The sequence below is a fragment of the Lethenteron reissneri genome, chromosome 5 (genome assembly GCF_015708825.2).
Source record: "Lethenteron reissneri isolate LAM-NWPU_2019-01 chromosome 5, ASM1570882v1, whole genome shotgun sequence".
Taxonomy (NCBI): Eukaryota; Metazoa; Chordata; class Hyperoartia; order Petromyzontiformes; family Petromyzontidae; genus Lethenteron; species Lethenteron reissneri.
In genome coordinates, this window is record NC_083783.1 from 9447439 (window position 1) to 9469188 (window position 21750).

The 21750-nt window shown below is 45.8% G+C and overlaps 1 protein-coding gene across 5 annotated transcripts in view; it reads left to right on the top strand.

Annotated features, from left to right (window-relative positions):
* The window catches only part of LOC133352464 (glutamate receptor ionotropic, kainate 2-like), a 219631-nt gene that overhangs the window by 125733 nt on the left and 72148 nt on the right, over positions 1 to 21750 (top strand). For 3 of the 5 annotated variants that reach the window (XM_061568122.1, XM_061568135.1, XM_061568142.1), the window contains exons 9-11: positions 2231 to 2278; positions 6454 to 6567; positions 7593 to 7796. In XM_061568122.1, coding sequence (XP_061424106.1) covers positions 2231 to 2278; positions 6454 to 6567; positions 7593 to 7796 — 366 coding nt within the window. The remainder of the gene's footprint in view (positions 1 to 2230; positions 2279 to 6453; positions 6568 to 7592; positions 7797 to 21750) is intronic. The other 2 variants (XM_061568126.1, XM_061568152.1) reach the window with 1 other exon arrangement.

Consider the following 21750-nt stretch of genomic DNA (forward strand, 5'->3'; position numbering starts at 1 on the left):
GAGTTGAACTCCGTCTCAAATGTATTTTTTCTTCAGGAGGGACCCTGAATTTGGATGTTTAGCCGATTCCGTTGACGAGTGTTTTGCCAGTAGGAAACGATGCTTAATGGTTTGCAAAGATGGGGTCAGGAACCCATTCGTTGTGCTGCTATCATCTTGCCGTATTGCAGCTCAGTCGGCTTCGACTCATCTGCGTAACCCATCAACCCGTTTCCTCCAAAGCGCTGGGATCACAGATGCAGTCCAGGAACTTTAAGCTCTGAACCTTAAACCTAACACCTCCAAGAAATAAAATACTTAATGTGCTTCATTTTTTAGTTCATTGCTACCCCAGAAAACCCGAGCAATGACTGCAACTGCTGGAATCGAATCTAAGGAAGGACGCTAATACAGTCGAGTGCAATTAATTACTAACTATTCTAAGGGGTGTGAACTGTGGATTCACAGTTCTGTACTTAACTAGACAAGTAATTAGACGCCGTTACGTATTCGATGACAACTGGTAGGATGAAATGTTACCCAATTAGCCACCTCCAGCACAAATTGCCACGCTCTGGATATATATTTTTATACAAAATTAACGAAATATGATTTGGGTCTTTCGGTAAAGTCACGTAGATAGAAAAAATAATAACAATACAAATTTAATGAAAATTTAAATTAAGTGAATGAAAAATAAAAAAAAATCACAACGTTTCGATAACAACACAAGCAATCGTCATCAGGAGATTGCTTGTGTTGCGATCGAAATGTCGTGATATTTTTTCCCATTCACTTTTCATTTATTTTATTTTATTATTATTCTTTCTATCAACGTGACTTTACCGAAATACCCAAAGAATACGAATTCCAGCAGTCACGAAAGCTTTAAGTCAAGATTTAAATGTCATGAAGGTTTGACGATTTTTCACGAAATCTTCAGCGCAAACGCGTGCGGCGCCAACGCTTTGGCAGATTGCGTCGCCTCGATGAGCGTTGCTCGCGAACCAACCAATCGGCACCCTCGTGCCGAGTCGTCTAGAAAAGGAAACGTCGGAAAAGCTATTTTCGGCTCAGATGAGGACTGCAGTTGGTGCCCCTCTCCCATCGACAGCCCTGAGCCAACGAAGGGAATTCCACGTTCACGTAACGGGGGGGCGGGGTGGGATGGTGGGGTGAAGCGTGCGTTTCAAGCATCTGGCTGCTGTGAATTACCACGTGATGACGATGAGTCACTTCGTTGAGCTATCATTTGTGGTGGTCAGATCGCTGTGTGGCTCAGTGAGGCCTCGCCTAGTGAAATAAAAAATTGTTTAAGTATACTAAGGAGAGCCGCTGTTGACTTCCCCAAAAAGTGGTAATCATTTTATCGACCTGGGAGGAGCGATGGCCTAAATCAACACCCAACCATTAGTTGAACTGACAGCCTTTTGATTGCGAGCCATTTTCTGTACCGCTGAGCCATCTGGCTCCAGATATTTTCTTTCACTTTAAGGAGCGTCTCACCAAATGCTGTTTATAAAGCACTCTCCTTTTAACCCGGCGTTGCCCTCTGGGTGTGGTAGCGGCTGTCATCAGAAACATGTGTGTAGGTCTTCCCAGGACATGAAGAGTCCCAGTTTTATTGTGAGGTTTATAATAATTATTTACCACTCGAGACAATCCGTGGAAAATTTCAGCCGGAACAGTTCAGAAGGCTCGCATGCCACATCCATCCCGCTTTATTTTGTCCTCTTGACACCGCATGTATATATGTTTTTTTATGAACCAATTTCTCCGATAACAGGAACGTAGGGTACAATAATATAGGATTATTATGGGTAGGTGCGGATTGTAGTAGAGTGCTAGTTAGTGCCTTATGCCGATACTAATCCGTACCCCAAGTCAACCAAGCAGCAGGCGTCCAATAAAATATCGATTGAGAAAATGAACCCTGAAGGCAATGCAATCCATGCATTGCCCACTGTTCTCTCCTCTTCGGGTATTGTGAGATATTCCAACTTCTCATAATATGTTTGGTTATTTTGCATTTTTTCCCCAGCATTTTGTCACAAATGTGCTACATCGTTCTTTGATTTGTCAATCCATCGGCGCGATTCTTGTGGTATGATCTGAATCCGTATTATTTTGGTCTAACCTTTGCTGCAGAGCCCGTATGTTTATACTTTGCTGTGAATGTTGCACGTGCATGGCGCTTGCTCTTTCTGTTTTGTTTCACTCATGTTTTTTTGTTTTGTTTCCCCCATGGTAGGCGATTAGTGAGGTGGTGCAAGGGCCTCATAAAACAGTTTGGACGAAGGTTTGTGTTTTAATTATAAATTCACCCGTTTCGCTGGTTATCTGCGCCGTTCAAAGCGGTCGCTGTAATCTACACCGTCCCTTTAACGCGTCTCTCGTGTGTGTTTGTTTTTTCTTGGTTCTTTCGGTAAAGTCACGTAGAAGGGAAATAATAAAATAATAAAAAAAAACATAATAAAACAATTATTTTATTATAAATAATTATTTTATTATGTTTTATAAAATAATTATTTTATTATGTTTTTATTTTTTGGTTCTTTCCGTAAAGTCACGTGGAAGGGAAATAAACTAATAAAAATAAAACATAATTATTTATGTTATTATGCTTCATAAAATCATTATTTTTATTATGTTTTATTTTTATTACTTTATTATTTCCCTTCTACGTGACTTTACCCAAAGAACCAAGAAGATGAATCCCTGCAGTCACGAAAGCTTTAAATCGAAAAATGTGTGTGTTTTGTTTACAAACAATGGGGGATGCTGCCGTGGGGGGATGGTTGGTGCAACACACTTGCAATTCGGAGGTCGTCAGTTCTGTTTGATCTCCCGGTGGCGAGGCGGTTGTAACAGTTGGCGAGTTTATTAAATCCCCTCCACCGACTCTGCTCACGCAGCAGTGTGCCTGGCTACCTACCACTACCTGTAACGTTCCTATCCGCCCCCACTGGACATCTGTGAAAAAGAACTTCAGAGCTCAACGGATTCCTCCAGGTATAAAGAAAGATTCTGAGTCCGTTTCTGAGACTACGCTCGACTCTTGGCAGGTCGTGTGTGGTGGGGTAAAGTGTGGGCACTCCCATCTCTTGCAAAACGTCTGGCCAGTGTGGAAGAGTAGGCCAAAGTATACTCCCCCTGAGTGGAGGCCCTTCTGCCAGCAGTGGCGTGGGTAAGCAATTGCAGGGCTGCGCCTTAACACTTTTATCCTCAACGACGAGATGTATTCCATTAGTAATGTTTAAAAAAAGTTAACATTTGTAACTCAAGCATCTTGTATAACAACGGTGAAAATTAGAAATATGTTTTTTAAATTCGATTCGGTGTTTGTTTTCTCAGCCTATGAATATTCATTGACGTTTATGTTTGGTGTCTGTGATGGGATGGGAAGGTCAGATGCAAGAGTATGCATAATTAATTAAGCGTCACCAGCTGTTTTGGCACACGCTGCGAAACCCATGCTGTTGCCTCTGATCACTTTTGATTGTGATTATCAGTTGTGGGGAAAACATAGCTGAAAAAACACACTTAAATCGAGGAAAAACTATATTTTTTTTACAAAAAAACTGCCCGTGTCATTGTACATTTGACACTGCACAGGCCTTCGCAACCAAATATCACGAATCATTTTCACATCAGTTCGCGCGAGCAAAGAGTGTGCCATACATCCTGCGCCACCTGATGCATCCAATGAATAAACGTGCCAATTCATTACTGCTGCAGTGCACCTCTGTGCTGGACAGCAATGCGGGACTATTTAACAAGGGATTACGACGCTTCGCTGGTCGTTACGCACATACGTTCGCGATGTGACCCAGTGTCAATGCGTTTCTATGTTTAACATTAATTTCCTTAAACCTGTCAAGAATACCAATCGTTCGCACGCAGGGAACTATCCAAATTAGCGTGAATTGAGCCGTGCCTCTAGAAAGATGACTCAAGTGGAACGCAAATGCTAATTAATTAAGTAGCAATCATTTATGCAAGTGAGGGGAAGGATTTGACGGGTAGATTACTTTGCGGTTTTGCTCTGGAAGGGGGGGGGGGAGTTTGGGTGAAAGCCACTGCCATCGGGCACAATGCATTTGACACCGCAAACAACATTTACAAGAGTCGGAAACGTTTCCATTCATGAAGAAAATGAAACGTAAAGTGAAAAGATAAGTTAAAGTGCGAAAGAGAAGCGCGGAGAAGATTTGCCACGCTGGGAATTGCGACGCGCGGATGAGATCAAATTTCCTCGGGATCAATGACAGCATCCAGAGTCTTCTTGGTTCTTTCGCTAAAGTCACGTAGAAGGGAAGTAATAAAATAATAAAACATAATAAAATAATTCTCACGACGTTTCGGCTACAACGCAAGCAGCCGTCTTCAGGTGAAGAATGAGACACTGCCAAGCTTGGAGCTTATATATAAGCTGGGTTGGAGGTGGAAGAAGAGCACCTTGACAAAATAATGTGCATATCAAGAGGAATTTAGCATATTCTTGGGAAATGCGTAGGAGGTGGGCGGGGGGGTTTCAAACTCATACTATGCCCATGCATTATGCAGGATTAGCAGCATCAAAGGGAGGGCGTAGGGGGTAGCATTAACAAAGGGAGGGAATGTTAATAGTATGTAGAAGCAATGAAACATGTCAATGGGAGAGCGGTGGAAGGAGACCCGCAGCGGAGCAAATAATGCAAATAAAAAATGACAGCATCCAGAGTGTTTGAAGGGAAGTGAAGATGGGCTTGTGCCGGACGCGTCGCTTGACGCTGACGATGGCCCGATAGGTCAACGATAGCGACGGAGTGGCGGCCCCGAGGAACGGGGACGCGTCCGACAGGATGCCCACTGATGAACTAATCTCAGGCTCATGGTGGATTGTTCCATCGCAGACACGTGGGAGATGCTAGATTTGAAGCTTTCGTGACTGCAAGGATTCATACTCTTAGGTTTTTTCGGTAAAGTCACGTAGGTAAAAAATGTAAATTAATAAAAGTTAAATTTATTTTTAATTTGTTTTATTTTACTTTTATTAATTATTTTTTTACCTACGTGACTTTACCGAAAAAACCTAAGAGTATGTGGGAGATGCTGGACGATTTTGGGGGAGGCCTTCATCCAGCAGTGGATATGTCATGGCTGCTGATGATGATAGTTGCAATGTGAAGTCTAACTTTCAAGGCCGACTATTCTAAAACCTCTGTGTGTGCGTGTGTGTTCATTCACCGAGGCAAATTTCTCATAGCTCGAGGAAAAACTACTTTCCCTAATGTAGTGTAAAATGAACAAAATTACAATTAGGTTGCTTATTGCAGTTAAGCCATTAGACGTGTTGTTCGCAGCGCTAATCCCTTTCCATTTATAATTGAACACATCTACAATGCGGAGTGAACAAGTGGTGTAAGCGCGGCAATTATAATGCCGAGCCCACGGTCCATCCCAGCGCGATGTATTTCACGTCGCTTGTTGCGACGAAAGGAAATCCCGAGGGGCTCCCAATCTGCGGTGACCGCGTTCGGCGATGGGGAATGCTCTCGCCTTGCAGGAGAGCGCGACTTTTTTCCCTCCTCCTCCGCGTTCTGCTTTTATTGCCAGCGGTACTAATTGCCCCGCGCTCAAATGCCGAAATGTTGTTCCTCGCGCTTTACGTTTGCATGGGCGGCGCACATTTTCGGTGCTTTCCTTTGGTAAGTTTAGACCAAAAAAAAACACCACAATGCGTGCACTGCACGCGTGCCTCTGTCGTGTGTGTCTGGGGGGTTAGCGCGCTGCGCTACTATTTTGGCGAGCCGAGTTTGATTCCCCACTCGCGGCCAACACCGATGATGGCGATCTCAACCGGTCCTGGGCCTCTCCTTGGGCGACTCAGTCTGACAAGGAGAGGCCCAGGGAGACAAAGGTGGGTGGGCGTGGTGCTGGCCATCCACTCTCTCGCGTGCCGTGCTGGCCTTCATAGGTGCTACTCGCTAACAGTGCTTTCCCCAAAAGCGGTCCTCCATTAGGTCAACTCAGCCTTAAACGAGTACGATCACAGGGAACAATTCAACGAAAACGGGGGAGCAATGTTTCGATTCCTATATCATACGCGGGGGTTATCTGCACATATTCTGGACTTGCCGGTGGGAAAACGTTTGCAGACAATTGCGGATTATTGGAGCAGTTCGTAGTGCGACTCCTGTGGACGCCGCTCCGTGAATGACCCCTGGGCGAATTTTTTTTGCGGGCGATGTCAGATGACAGACATACTAGGGGGCCCCACACGGGCAAGAGGAGTTGTTTTTGACTGACCCTACCGCTCCTGCACGTGGCAATTGGCACTGCGGAGTAATCGGGTGGCGGATAAGAGGAGCTCCTCCCGCGTTCGGCGCGGTGAGTGTCACGTGGCGCCGGTCGGAGGCTCGCGCGGCGCGGCAAACCCTCGTCTGGTCGAGCGCCGCACCGCCCGCTCACCGCCGCCTTCTTGTCACCCAGATAGGCACGTGGGACACGGTCACGGGACTGAAGATGCTTGAGGCCAACAAGGACAAGTCCGTCAACGTGACGGACTCGCTGTCCAACCGGACTCTCATTGTCACCACGATACTGGTACGTGCCGTGGTCCTGGGGGGGGGGCCGCATGCCGCACGCACGCACGCCTCGATGATCTCGGCAGGCAGCGTGAACCATCATCACGCAAACTCCGCTCGTTGTTGCGGCAGCGGCGGGGGATTTTGCCGAGCCGTCGGACAAAGACGGTGGTCACCGCATCATCGCGCTGCGCTTTTCGGACGCGCTTCTGCGGCCGTCCGGAACGCTCTCCCTTCCTAAGTCATGTAGATTGACAAACTCAATTTATTGAGAACTGATTTTTTTGTTTAGTTTGTTGTCCTTCCCCTGCTAACTCCGATTTGCACGGGTGGCTACGTACGGTGCGAAAGGAGTTCGACATACATACACGTGCACATATACTTGGAGATGTACACACAGTCACGTTGAGAGTATTTGTTTAACCAGGAGATGAGTCTCATTTACCATGATGCCCTGGGTCATCAGATTGACAAAGGGAAATAATAATAATAATAAAGTACAGCAATGAAGGACAGAGAAAAGGGATCAAAAACAACTTGCGTCACATGAGAAATCGAAGATATCGCTCAAACATGAAATGAATATTGATACAAATGCAAACATAATCAATGCAGACACATACACATAGTCATACACATATACCCAGAGACACGCACAGATAAACCTATACCTAAACACACAGTCATGTAGACACATATACACATACAAACACATACAAAGATCCCCCGTATAGCCTGAACAGACTTTTCGGGCAAGTGCTGTTAGCGAGTAGCACCTATGAATGCGAGGGGGTGGGTAGCCAGCACCACGCCCGACCGCCTTTGTCTCCCCAGTGCTGATGTTTACAAACCACACCAGGTAATCATTTCGGGCTGGGTCGACCGAGGGGAGACCCTGAACCGGGTTCATAAATTCGCTGTCACTGCCATTCGTCGAAGACGCACGCAGTCGTATAAAGCTCCCCCCCGATGATTTTATGATTTTCTGTTCTTTTTCCTTCCTTACCTCCTTCCCTCCCTCCCCCGCCGCCACCGACTCCGAAGGAAGGGCCGTACACCATGTTCAGGAAGTTGCACAGAACTCTTCGTGGCAACGAGCGCTTCGAGGGCTACTGCATGGACCTGCTCAGGGAGCTCTCCAAAATCCTGGGCTTCACCTACGAGGTCAAGCTGGTGGACGACGAGAAATACGGCTCGCAGGACGAGAACGGCCAGTGGAACGGGATGGTGCGCGAGCTTGTTGATCACGTGAGTGAGAGGTGCGCGCGCGCGGGGGAAAGGGAACTTTCTCGCACATTTTCCGGCGAGATCGTCCGCCGATGAAGCCAGCTGTTGGGATCGCGAGCGAGCGAGGGAGCACCGTCAAACTCGGATTGTGCAACGTCGCGGGTTTACTGTCCGTCGCACACCGGTGTGCTGGAGCAGTAACTAATTGGCACATTTCGTTTGCGTGACAAACTTTACCGATTGGCTGTGTCGGGTGGTGGTGGGTTAACGACGTGTTTATTTTTACGAGATCTAACCCAAAAAAAGCTTTACTTTGAGCAATTCCTCGTTTAATGCGGTAGGAGCGTTCCTTAAAAGTGTCGAGTCAAGTATTATAACGGCGCGCGTTCCGCGTTATAACGGTGCACATCATAGCGAAATCGCGTTGTGTGAACGCACATTACGCGAAGACTTGCCGCATTGTTTGTGTGCGTGTGGCACAAGCGCCGTTGTGCCGTCACTTCATGGTGATCGGCGGCGGCTGTTGTTGTCTGTGTGCGTGTGTGTGTGTGGCGCTTCCCGCTCGTGGCCAACAGCAGTGACAATTATGTGAACCGGTTCTGGGCCTACCCTGGGTCAACGCAGCCTCAAGTAATTACCTGCTGCAGTGTGTAAACACTGCCACTGGGGATACAAAGGCGGCCGGGTTTTGTGCCGGCCACCCACCCCCGAATACGCGCCATGCCGGCCTTCATAAGTGCTCGCTCACAGTACTTGCCCCAAAAAGTCTGTTGAGGCTATATTGGGGACATGTCTTTGGGGAGCGGTTAGGCAGCAGTTATCACACTGCGCTACAAACCCTGGCGATAACAGAATTGTTCAGCGCCTCTGCTAGGTTGACTCAGCCTAGAATGAGCACTGGGCAAGGTGAATTCCCAAACATTAGCACTGAGAAGAAGATTATAGTGGAAATGTGTTTGAATGTGCAGCACTGTTTAAAATTCCCCCAGCAGTCTTTATGTTAAATTCCTGCACCCCGTTTTGATATATCTCAGATCAATGATCTCCTATAAATAGCGATGATTTACATGCTTATTTCATGGATGCAGACGTGGTCTAGCGGTCAGCATAACCGGACTCGCAATCCAAAGGTCATCAGTTCAATTATATTTCCTGGTGCGGCAGTTGACAACAACGGTGCAATTTTCTTAAATCACCGCCCCCCCCCCCCCTCCACTTGCCTATGTTCGCCCAGCAGTAAAAATGAGGACAACAAAAAAATGACAACCGTCGTAGATTTGAAGCTTTCGTGACTGCAAAGATTCATACTCTTAGTTTTTTTCGGTAAAGTCACGTAGGTAAAAATAAATAATAATAAAAAAATAATATAAATACTAATAGAAATAAAATTATAAATCACGACGTTTTGGAACGTCGTGATTTATTATTTTATTTCTATTATTATTTTATTACTTAATTTCTATTATTATTTGTATTATTTTATTTTTATTATTTATTTTATCCTACGTGACTTTACCAAAAAAACCTAAGAGTATGACAACCGTCGTAATTTTAGTTTTTTGTCGCCCGCTGGACTTGCCATCCAAAGGTCGCCGCTTCGATTCGATCTCCCGCGCACGGCGGTCTCAACGTCGGGGAATTATCTCGGCTCGTGCACCGTGCCTGTGTCCACCCAGCAGAGTGAAGGGGCACAAGCACACCGAGTCGTTCAGCGGGATGATGCGTGTGGTGGGGTAAAGTCTGGGTCCTACCTCTTTCCCACCTCTCCCAAGGCATCTGGCCAGTGTGTCAGAGCAGAGCCCCCCCCCCCCCCCCCTGGTGCAGCTGTGCGAGCACGCAACTGCGGGGCTGCACCTTTCCGCCTCTTGAATCGCGATTTGCAGTTCACTCAAATGTGTTGCTTTAAGGGCCGTCAGCCGGGTCACGTGACGCGGCACGCGCGGGCAGATGTTGCTGCGGCACCGTAAGGCGACCAAATGAATTTCTCATTAGCGCAGCATATTTAAAATAGGAAAAGAATAAACGTGCCCAATTATTTGCATCCGGCGTGACATTACCCCGTTCGAAATGGCCCCCTTACGCGGGAATGTCTGAGACAATTAAGGGAGATGGGTGACTTTAAGAGCGGCAATTTAAAGGCGAGGTGAATTCGAACGGATGGCATTAGACTCCGCGAGCACCTGACAGCTGGAGAAATAATAGTTGCTTATGTGTACTCTGTATACACATTGCGCAGGAGCTCCATCACAATCGAGACGCATGGGGCTGCTTAAAAAAAAAACACGTCCGGGTGTTTTCAAAGCGGGTTACTTTCGGTGCGTATTTTTTTTCTTTCTAAAATTCTCAAGGACTTAGTGGAATTGTGTGCATGCTGACTCTGTGTGCCTACGCTGTACGTGTGCGGACTGTAATGTTTGTTCCGGTGGTAGAGTAGTCGCAAGGGCAGGAGCTATTAACTTATTCGGACATGAGTTCAAATCCTGGCCAGGGTCATCATCATCATCACTAATTCTTCACGGGTTTCATCAGAGTATTGGTCTCTACAGGCTACGTATGAAATCATCATCGTTGTCACTGTTATCGTCATACTTAAATTCATCGCATGAATCCACCATCACCACCACAAGAGGATGACCCTGTCTGTACCTTTGCCACAGTAACGTGGAATGTGAACGTGCTCCGACTCATGCTCGCCATAGCTGCAGATGCACGCGTGGGTGTTCTCAAGGCCTGCGATAATTTTGCTCTACGGTTGTATGCCGTGCGGGGGTCTTCCACTGCTCTTTTTACAAATTGTCAACAACTCGATTTGGCCGTAAGGGAGCCACATATCGTGCCCAACGTGAATCCGGACCGTGCGATTTAAACGCTTAAAGTTTCGCTCAGAAGTCGCGAGTAGTTTCCCTTCAGAGATCTTTGATATTGATCCTCTGCCGTTTGAGACACCCAAAGGCCTTGCGTTTGAAGCGATAATTGAGCGTTTACACGCGAGTACTTATAACAATAGGTTTTACCTTTCGATTTAAAGCGTTCGTGACTGCAGGGATTCATCTTCTTGGTTCTTTCGGTAAAGTCACGTAGAAGGGAAGTAATAAAATAATAAAAATAAAACATAATAAAACAATTCTCACGACGTTTCGGCCACAACGCAAGCAGCCGTCCTCAGGTGAAAACCAGGTCCGTCGAGGCGACAGAGTCTGAATGAAACAGCACACGAGCTTGGAGCATATATATAAGCTGGGAGCATAGACAAAGGAATTTGCATAGCAAAAGGAATTTAGCATATTTATGGGAAATGCAGGAATGTGATTAGTACTGCATATGCATGTGCATTATGCAGGATTAACAGCATCAAAGGGAGCTGCAGTTACTGCTGCTGCTGCAGTTTCTGCTGCTGCTGCAGTTGCTGCTGCTGCTGCAGTTGCTGCTGCTGCTGCAGTTGCTGCTGCTGCTGCAGTTGCTGCTGCTGCTGCAGTTGCTGCTGCTGCTGCACTTGCTGCTGCTGCTGCACTTGCTGCTGCTGCAGTTGCTGCCTTATCCATTTTAATATAACACTATGTATTATTCTACCCACCCTAATGTGTATCACACTGCTATATGTTTACTATACAATTACGACACCATACATTACTCTGCACACTGCACCATGCCAGTGAGTGGAACGCGGTCTGAAAGTCACCGTAAACGTGAACACAATCAGTTAAGATCCGAAATGGTTTATTACGTCCTTCCAATGATTGCTAAGCCAGAATCCATCTTCTCGGTTGAAATTGTCTCTGTGTTTGTATATGTGGATCGCCTCATGAACGAATCTCTCATGATAGCCAGATGGCTTGCAGAGAACCTCTGTCTTGGAGAAGTCAATGTCATGTGAGCCCACTGAATTGTAACAGTGATCTGCCACGGCAGAGGTGTTTGTCCTACCGTGTTTCAGGTCTGCCTTATGTTCACGGATGCGGTCCGAGACATGTCGTTTGGTTTCTCCAATGTAACTGCTACCACAGAGGCAACTTAGTTTGTAGACGCCAGGATACTGTATGTCTGGAACCACATCTTTTACAGACGGGACCAGATCACGGATTTTATGTACTGTGTTGAATCGGACCTGGATCTTGTGTTTAATCAGGATTTTGGAGATCTTTTTTGTGACCCCAGCAATGTAGGGTAAGGTGATGGTCTTGAAAGGCTCCTCAACAGGATCCTTCTTGATGGTTGGAGTGATGGCTTTGCGGATTGTGTAGTCGGAGTAACCATTAGCCTTAAGAGCTTGGCGTACGTGTTGGAGTTCACTGGAAATGTGTTCATGGTCGGAGATGCATTGGGCTCTATGATATAGAGTCTTGATGAGGGAATTCTTCTGGGATGGATGGTGGTGGGAATCCGGTTTTAGATAAGCATCCGTGTGGGTGGCTTTCCTGTAGACAGAGTGGCTCATTGAACCATCAGGTCTCCTTTTGATTAGGACATCCAAAAAGGGTAGCTTGCCATCTTTTTCGACTTCCATGGTGAATCTGATGGCTGGGTGTATGGAATTGATGTGGTCGAGAAATTGGTCTAGAGCAGGCCGGCCATGTGGCCAGATGACAAAAGTGTCATCTACGTACCTCTTCCATAAGGTCGGGCGTAGAGTGGCAGTCTGGATGGCGTCCGTCTCAAATTTCTCCATGAAGATGTTGGCTACAACCGGAGATAGGGGGGAGCCCATTGGGGTGCCCTCAGTTTGCTTGTAGAAAGTTCCATTCCAGGTGAAGTATGTATTGGTTAAGCAGTGTCTCACCAGGGGGGGTACCCCAGCATTCAGTCCTTGATGAACCAAGTCTTCAATGATTGCGATGGTGTCAGGTACAGGAACCTTGGTGAATAAGGAAACCACATCAAAACTGACAAGCAGGTCGTCTGGGGACAGGGCAATCCCATTGAATGTCGATACCAGGTCAGTAGAGTTTAGTACCGCAGAGGTGGTTTTTCCAGTGAAAGGTCGTAGGATTTCAGACAAAAACCGAGCCAATTTATAGGTGGGGGAGTTGATAGTAGAGACAATGGGACCTTATGCAGCCAGGCCACCAAGATTATACGGCTTGCCAAAGATACATAAAGAAGATACACCTCTTCGTCCCATTGTCTCTACTATCAACTCCCCCACCTATAAATTGGCTCGTTTTTTGTCTGAAATCCTACGACCTTTCACTGGAAAAACCACCTCTGCGGTACTAAACTCTACTGACCTGGTATCGACATTCAATGGGATTGCCCTGTCCCCAGACGACCTGCTTGTCAGTTTTGATGTGGTTTCCTTATTCACCAAGGTTCCTGTACCTGACACCATCGCAATCATTGAAGACTTGGTTCATCAAGGACTGAATGCTGGGGTACCCCCCCTGGTGAGACACTGCTTAACCAATACATACTTCACCTGGAATGGAACTTTCTACAAGCAAACTGAGGGCACCCCAATGGGCTCCCCCCTATCTCCGGTTGTAGCCAACATCTTCATGGAGAAATTTGAGACGGACGCCATCCAGACTGCCACTCTACGCCCGACCTTATGGAAGAGGTACGTAGATGACACTTTTGTCATCTGGCCACATGGCCGGCCTGCTCTAGACCAATTTCTCGACCACATCAATTCCATACACCCAGCCATCAGATTCACCATGGAAGTCGAAAAAGATGGCAAGCTACCCTTTTTGGATGTCCTAATCAAAAGGAGACCTGATGGTTCAATGAGCCACTCTGTCTACAGGAAAGCCACCCACACGGATGCTTATCTAAAACCGGATTCCCACCACCATCCATCCCAGAAGAATTCCCTCATCAAGACTCTATATCATAGAGCCCAATGCATCTCCGACCATGAACACATTTCCAGTGAACTCAAACACGTACGCCAAGCTCTTAAGGCTAATGGTTACTCCGACTACACAATCCGCAAAGCCATCACTCCAACCATCAAGAAGGATCCTGTTGAGGAGCCTTTCAAGACCATCACCTTACCCTACATTGCTGGGGTCACAAAAAAGATCTCCAAAATCCTGATTAAACACAAGATCCAGGTCCGATTCAACACAGTACATAAAATCCGTGATCTGGTCCCGTCTGTAAAAGATGTGGTTCCAGACATACAGTATCCTGGCGTCTACAAACTAAGTTGCCTCTGTGGTAGCAGTTACATTGGAGAAACCAAACGACATGTCTCGGACCGCATCCGTGAACATAAGGCAGACCTGAAACACGGTAGGACAAACACCTCTGCCGTGGCAGATCACTGTTACAATTCAGTGGGCTCACATGACATTGACTTCTCCAAGACAGAGGTTCTCTGCAAGCCATCTGGCTATCATGAGAGATTCGTTCATGAGGCGATCCACATATACAAACACAGAGACAATTTCAACCGAGAAGATGGATTCTGGCTTAGCAATCATTGGAAGGACGTAATAAACCATTTCGGATCTTAACTGATTGTGTTCACGTTTACGGTGACTTTCAGACCGCGTTCCACTCACTGGCATGGTGCAGTGTGCAGAGTAATGTATGGTGTCGTAATTGTATAGTAAACATATAGCAGTGTGATACACATTAGGGTGGGTAGAATAATACATAGTGTTATATTAAAATGGATAAGGCAGCAACTGCAGCAGCAGCAAGTGCAGCAGCAGCAGCAAGTGCAGCAGCAGCAGCAAGTGCAGCAGCAGCAGCAAGTGCAGCAGCAGCAGCAACTGCAGCAGCAGCAGCAACTGCAGCAGCAGCAGCAACTGCAGCAGCAGCAGCAACTGCAGCAGCAGCAGAAACTGCAGCAGCAGTAACTGCAGCAGCAGCAGTAACTGCAGCTCCCTTTGATGCTGTTAATCCTGCATAATGCACATGCATATGCAGTACTAATCACATTCCTGCATTCCCCATAAATATGCTAAATTCCTTTTGCTATGCAAATTCCTTTGTCTATGCTCCCAGCTTATATATATGCTCCAAGCTCGTGTGCTGTTTCATTCAGACTCTGTCGCCTCGACGGACCTGGTTTTCACCTGAGGACGGCTGCTTGCGTTGTGGCCGAAACGTCGTGAGAATTGTTTTATTATGTTTTATTTTTATTATTTTATTACTTCCCTTCTACGTGACTTTACCGAAAGAACCAAGAAGATGAATAGGTTTTACCCTTTCTGGCAATAAAACAGGTGTCAAGATGAACACGTAGGCTTTCGCGACCAATATTATTAATAATTAAGGGGTTTGGGTTCGTTCTCGTTATTTATAAATGTGCCGCAACCACGCGACACGGCCACTCAGTAAAAAATGTGTCACGTTGACAAAAGACAAATAGTTCACTACTTTAGCTCACCGGTGTGATGAGTGAATCCACAACATTTACATTTTTTGAGTACGACGTTTCGCTGGTAATTACATCCAGCATCATCGGGCAATTTGCCAGAATAGTGGTGAACTTGCAAAGAAAAAACATGCTCTGATAATATATGATGCATTGTCTTTGAAACTGATTGGTCCACACCAGAGAGCTTTATTTTAAGCCTACTCTCAAATTGTTAGACCAAAGAACGCCAAAAGGCAAACAGCACAAATACAATGCCACTATCACCCCGAGCTATAAATGCCCTGATAGTGCATTGTCCTTGTGCTGTTCGCATTTTGGCGTTCTCTGGTCTAACACGTTGAGACAAGGCTCAAAAGAAAGCTGTCTCTGGTATGGACCAATCAGTTTCCAAGACAATGCATCATATATTATCACAGCATGTTTTTTCTTTGCATGTTCACCACAAGTACGCGTGGTTAATGCAAACAGTATTCCTTGAATAAGGATTCTGTTTGGCGTTTTAACATCTTGACACAACTGTTTTATTGACAGAAAGGGGTAAAACCTATTGCTATATTTTAATATAATGGCAAGAAAGGTTCCATAAACGAGTACTTGTTTAGCAATTTATTGACGCGTTATCCCTCGCTTATGATAAGCACGGTTGGCCACGTACGCTGCGAAAGAAGTTCAACGTTAATCACGAACAACACATTTGGTATTCGGGCTGGTTAAGTGCGACGAGGGCGGATTTTCGTTGTTTTTTTGGCAGCGTGCGTCCATGGCCCTGAACTTTGCGGCCCTCGGCACGCTGCATTAGGGCGGCACGGGGACCTAAACAGTTAATTCGATGCCCCGGCCTAATTGAACATGTACATTTTAATCGCCCCGCGTGCGTGGAGGGGGAGTGGTGATTGGTTATTCCACCTCCCCCCTCCTCCCCCGCAGACTTCGCGGAGTATGGGCGGGTGGGCGGGGAGCGGAGTGAGGCTTTTGTGCGGTCCCGAGATAAGCGAGGGGGGGGCACTTTGAAAGCGGCGGTTGCGGCGGTGACGAATCTTCGTTCGAGCTTGGACCCCCCCCCCCAACCCCCCCTCGACGCTGGTCAGGACGGGCACGGCCGTCCAGATAGCCGCTACTCGCTTCAGCCGAGCGAGGTCCGACCGAGGACAACTCACGTTGTTTGTTTTGCCGTCAAGTGCGTAAGTGGACAGGTGGTAGGGCTATGGAGCTGGTGTGGACAGATCTATTATTGGTTTAATGGGGGGGGGGGGGGGGGGGGTGCTGATTTGTGCTTCCATTACGTCTTGGAGTGGTGCCCAGCTGGAGGCTTTATAGCCGCGGCTACACTCGCCAAAGTGCACAGGTGCATTCCTAATAATCATCGCCCGGCATTAAATTAAAGTGCTTTCTTTGCTCTGCGCTTGAGGAATAAAGTTATTAACGGGAGAGCGTCCACCTGTGTGCGTTGGCTTGCACTTTGTGCAGTCGTTATAATTTTGGCAATTGTCTTCCCCTCCCCTCTCCCTCCACCCACGCAGCGCTCCTCTCCGCTATTACAATATCCCACAAATACCAAACCCGTGGAGACAATGCGGCCTGATTATGACATCAGCGGATGATTTAGTGCACATTTGATTTAGGATAACAAACTCGTGACGTGTTGCTGTGGAGCATTGTCGGTAAAATGATACATATAAGCACAACTCCTTTCTGTCTCAACACGGAAATACAAATATGTTATTAGTCCGTAGGCCTACAGCCTTTGCAGACAGATATTATCCATAATACAGATTCTTGGGTTAGATCGCGTTATTATAAATGTGTCGCAACCCTCCGCCACCCGACACGGCCAATCAGTAAAAAATGTGTCACGTTAACAAACGCCAATTCGTTACTTCTTCAGCCCACCGGTGTGTTTGAAGAGTGAATCCGCAACATTTAGAATTTGAGTTGTACGACGTTTCGCTGGTAATTACATCCAGCATCTTCGGGCGATTTGGCAGAATCGTGAAGCCATCCACCTGCTTCCGGTCTTAAATAGAGCAGGATGACGTCATCGTTGTTGACCCCTATCAGGATTCGAGATCAGAGGCGGAGGTCTGGGGGGTATTGCAATAATATAATAGATCAGTAATCAGCCAATTAGCATGTGACTCCTATATAAGGAATTACAATATGTATTGTGTATTACTTAATAATACGCTTCCAGGCTGCGCTAAGTCTGTAGCTATCAGAGCGGTTACAATTATTAGTATTTATCCAGCAAAATTTTATTATCAAGAAAACTCTGGACTGGTTTTGATCTTCTGGGTCTCATCAGCAGAGTGCAGATTGTGAAACAAATGCCCGCTGCTGGGTTAATGAATGTTTTTGGCAAGAGCACTCCGTCGGAACTTCGGGGCCCTATTCAAAGCAACGGCAAAGATTATGGACAAACACGTTATGCGTCGCTGTGGGGCATTTTGGATAACAGCATATATCAGCAGAAATTCGTTCATTTAAGTAAACACATTTGATTTATTGTTGAAACCCAGAAGATCAACGGACCCAGAGTTTGCTTGCTTAAACAAAAACAATATTTATTATCGAAACGTGGAGGCAAAAGAATGGAATTCCGCTGATATTTGACGGTGAATGGGTCACATTTGGCAGGCGTGAAAATCTGCGCCATATGATGCGTGCTGTAAGCTCTGTAATGGGCAGAACCTCGATGGCCGGTATAGGAAACAGCTTTGTAAGAGACTGAGCAGCATTCATCACTGTTCCAGAGGAGGCGGGGGAGGGTGGCGGTAGGGAGGGGGGGTGAGAAACAGTGATGAAAAAAATAAAGGGAGCAAAAAATGTTTGATAAAGCACAGTCCTTGGCCCTAAAGTCATTTGTCAAACAAGCTCAGCGGTGCAAACCCGAGTGAAATTTAATGGCGGGATTTAGTGCTCACAATTTAATGCAAAGATTGATCGCGGAGCAATTTATCCTCCAGCATTAGGGGCCTCCTTCCAGCGCGCGTCTGTGATGTTTGGTGGATGCGCCTGGTGGGATTCTAGCGGAGGTGATTTCTTTTTCTTCTTGCGCTGGATTGCAGAAAGCGATCGGATGTTGTTTCTTGTTTAAAACGCTGCTCGAGTGTGTGATGCAATTCTTTCGGGCGCCCCTGGCAGTGTCGACAAAGTGCTCATGGAGATGAGAAATTGGGGAATTGAGAGTTTGAATTTTGCTTAGCGTTTGAATGCGGACTGTATCTCAGGGCGCTTTTGCAACAAAAAAAAACTATGGAAATAAGCAATTACATATATTGGCAATCTAAATATTTACATCTAGATAAGATCGTATTTTTTATTGAGTTATAAATAATCGTATATCCATAATAGACATTTTTCTTTTGTTAGATCGCGTGAATATCAATGTCATGAAACCCGCCACCACCCAACACAGTCAATTAGTACGACTTGCCATGTAAACAAAACATGCCAAATCGTTACTCGTTCAGCACACCATTGCGTTGGAGCGTAAACCCACCACATTTACAATTAAACAATCGTAATTTAGAAGTTCTAAAGCACCCAGTTTTAGCGCACTGTCGGAGAGAAAGAGATGAGTGATTGAGAGGCATGGAAAACCGCAGACGAGTGGGGGAGGCAGCCAGAACCGGTGTCAATAATTGCCCGAGCTCTGTGGCCCTACATTAGGATGTTTGACCAACTCCATATGTGGGAGGAAACTGGAGGACTCGGAGAAAACTCACGTGTCCAAGGGGTATAACACTCAACCTACAGCAGTTGCCCAAACTCTCAAAATACTCAGTCCCCATGATGATCATAATCATCATCATGATTACGGTATCATCATTGTCGTCGTCGTCATCAACATTAGCAACACCGCTCTTGCACCAGGTATTACTCCATGGCATTTAAGTTGAATACAAATAATACCTTGGATTTATGACAAAATTAGCACAAACCTCGTGAACTGATCACTTTCCCACTGCACTTTCGATGAGCCGCAGTTGGCTGTGCACGGTGCAAAAAAAGGTTCAACATACATGCACACAATAGTTCGTTTAACAAAGGCTTTCGCGACCAATATCCATAACAGAGGTTTTTGGGTTGCTGAACTCATAACGAATTGGCATGATTTGTTTACGTGACAAACCTTTCTGATTGTTCGTGTCGGATGGTAGCGGGTTTAACGACACATTTATATTCATATTCTTGGTTCTTTCGGTAAAGTCACGTAGAAGGGAAATAATGAAATAGTAAAAATATAAAACAATACAAATTCTCACGACGTTTTGACTGCAACACAAGCACCTGATGATGATTGCTTGTGTTGCAGTCGAAACGTCGTGAGAATTTTTTTATTTTATATTTTTTATTATTTCATTATTTCCCTTCTACGTGACTTTACTGAAAGAACCAAGAATATGAATCCCTGCAGTCACGAAAGCTTTAAATCAAAAGACACATTTATATTTACGCGATCTAACCCAAAAACCTTTATTATGGATGCAAACAATAATGAGTACTCACGATTACCTCAATACGTAATTAGGTTACGTTATGAAAATCTGGTAGTATTGACAGAACAATGACCAACGTTTAATTATGATAGCGGGTGGTGTGTTGTATTTTTTGTTTGAAACATCTGTGTAAATTTACCACGAGCACGGTCGCTTAAGTAATGTCCCTAAGGCATGACCTGGTGTTGGAATCTGGTCATGGTGAGAGGATTGAGGTGACAATTGACGGCGAGGTCACCCGCAGACAAATAAAACAGGACTCCGTGCGATGTGTCTGGCATTCCAGAAGTAATTGACGATAACCGAGGTTGAGAGCGCCGATCTTTTTTGTTTATTTATCCGGTATCTTTGTGTGGGGGAAGGTTTGTACGTACCGCCGTGCGCACGTAAGGCAACCGTGCCAAACGGAGGAACGGACAACAAAAATGACAACTGTAGTCATTTTTCGATTTAAAGCTTTCGTGACTGCAGGGATTCATCTTCTTGGTTCTTTCGGTAAAGTCACGTAGAAGGGAAATAATAAAATAATAAAAATAAAACATAATAAAATAATTCTCACGACGTTTCGGCCACAACGCAAGCAGCCGTCCTCAGGTGGAGAACAGGTCTGTCGTGAGAATTATTTTATTATGTTTTATTTTTATTATTTTATCATTTCCATTCTACGTGACTTTACCGAAAGAACCAAGAAGATGTAGTCTTTTTGTTTTTAGCGCAGGTTTGATTCGATCTCCCGGGGGCACAGCGGTTGGGAAAGTTTCCTGAATCGTGCCTGATGGCCTGTGTCCACCCAGCAGTGTGAATGGGATAATAACAGGGTTTTCCCCCTTTTTTCTGGCAACAGAACTGAAACCTTTTTACAAGGATTTATGTCTGCATTAACCACAATACCTGCAGTCAAATGCAAACGAATAACACACAATGATAATATAGTGGCATTGTCCTTGAAACTGATTGGTCCACACCAAGGGACGGCTTTCTTTTGAGCCTCGACCCAATTGGTGCTCGACCAAAGGACGCCAAAAGGCGACCAGCTCAAAAACAATGCCGCTATCAAAGTAATGAGGGCTCGGGGGGAGCATCTACATCATTAGACCTCCTTTGCCAGTACCAAAATATAATAATGGGGTTTTCCCCCTTTTTTCTGGCAACAAAACTGAAACCTTTCGACAAGGATTCATGTCTGCATTAACCAGAAAAAAGGGGGAAAACCCTATTATTATATTTTGGTACTGGCAAAGGAGGTCCAATGATGAAGTGTGAATGGGTACAAGCACAGCGAGTCGATCGTCAGGACGGGTGTGGTGGGGTGACGAGTGGGTACTCTCACCTCCTCCAAGAGGTCTGGTCAACGTGGAAGAGTAGGCCAAATGCCTTCTGGAGTTCACTCTCGTGGAGGTTCTTGCGCCAGCAGTGAAAAGTATTATATATATTTTACCCATGTATACTTTCTACCGTTGGATAATTCGACAAATGATTTCTCTAAATCAAGTGAGCCAGAAAATAGGGCTTGTTTATAGCAGAATGCTTTTGGTTATTTTCTTTGAATTCGTAAAAGCAGATGAGATACATCTTTCTTCTATATATATAAAAAGTAAAAAATTGTTTGTGGGTTTGCGGCGGGGTTTGTGGGTTTACGTAAAATAAAAATAGCCAGGTACCACGCCGTAAGCCCAGCCGTGAGCAAGCGCTATTCCTTTTTCACATCCGTAAACTTTTAATTAGTTTAATTAGCGATTTTGTGCGATTTTTGTGCACTTCCTTTTTATTTATTTATGACGCGTGCACGACCATACCAACTCACTGGTGGGGGGGGTTGGCCCATGCCAAGTCGCACGCCTTCGGTGGGAGTGAGGGGGACATTTTCTTTTGCCTTAAAAATGCTATTAAAAATACACTAAACGCTCAGGTAAATTCTTCACTGTGTGATGTCCCCCCCCCCCCCACCCTGATGCGTGCAGTTATTATAATACAGTCGGTAGATGCTACCACTATAGGCCGTAGATATTACTGCAGAGCGGCCGGGGAGATCGTGGCTGGGGGGGGGGGGGGGTTTAGTGGTAGCAGCCCAGCCTCAGCCTGCCAAGGTGCCATCTCGGCCGGCTGGACAATCTAGGCGAGGCCGGAGGCTCTGCACGGGACTAGA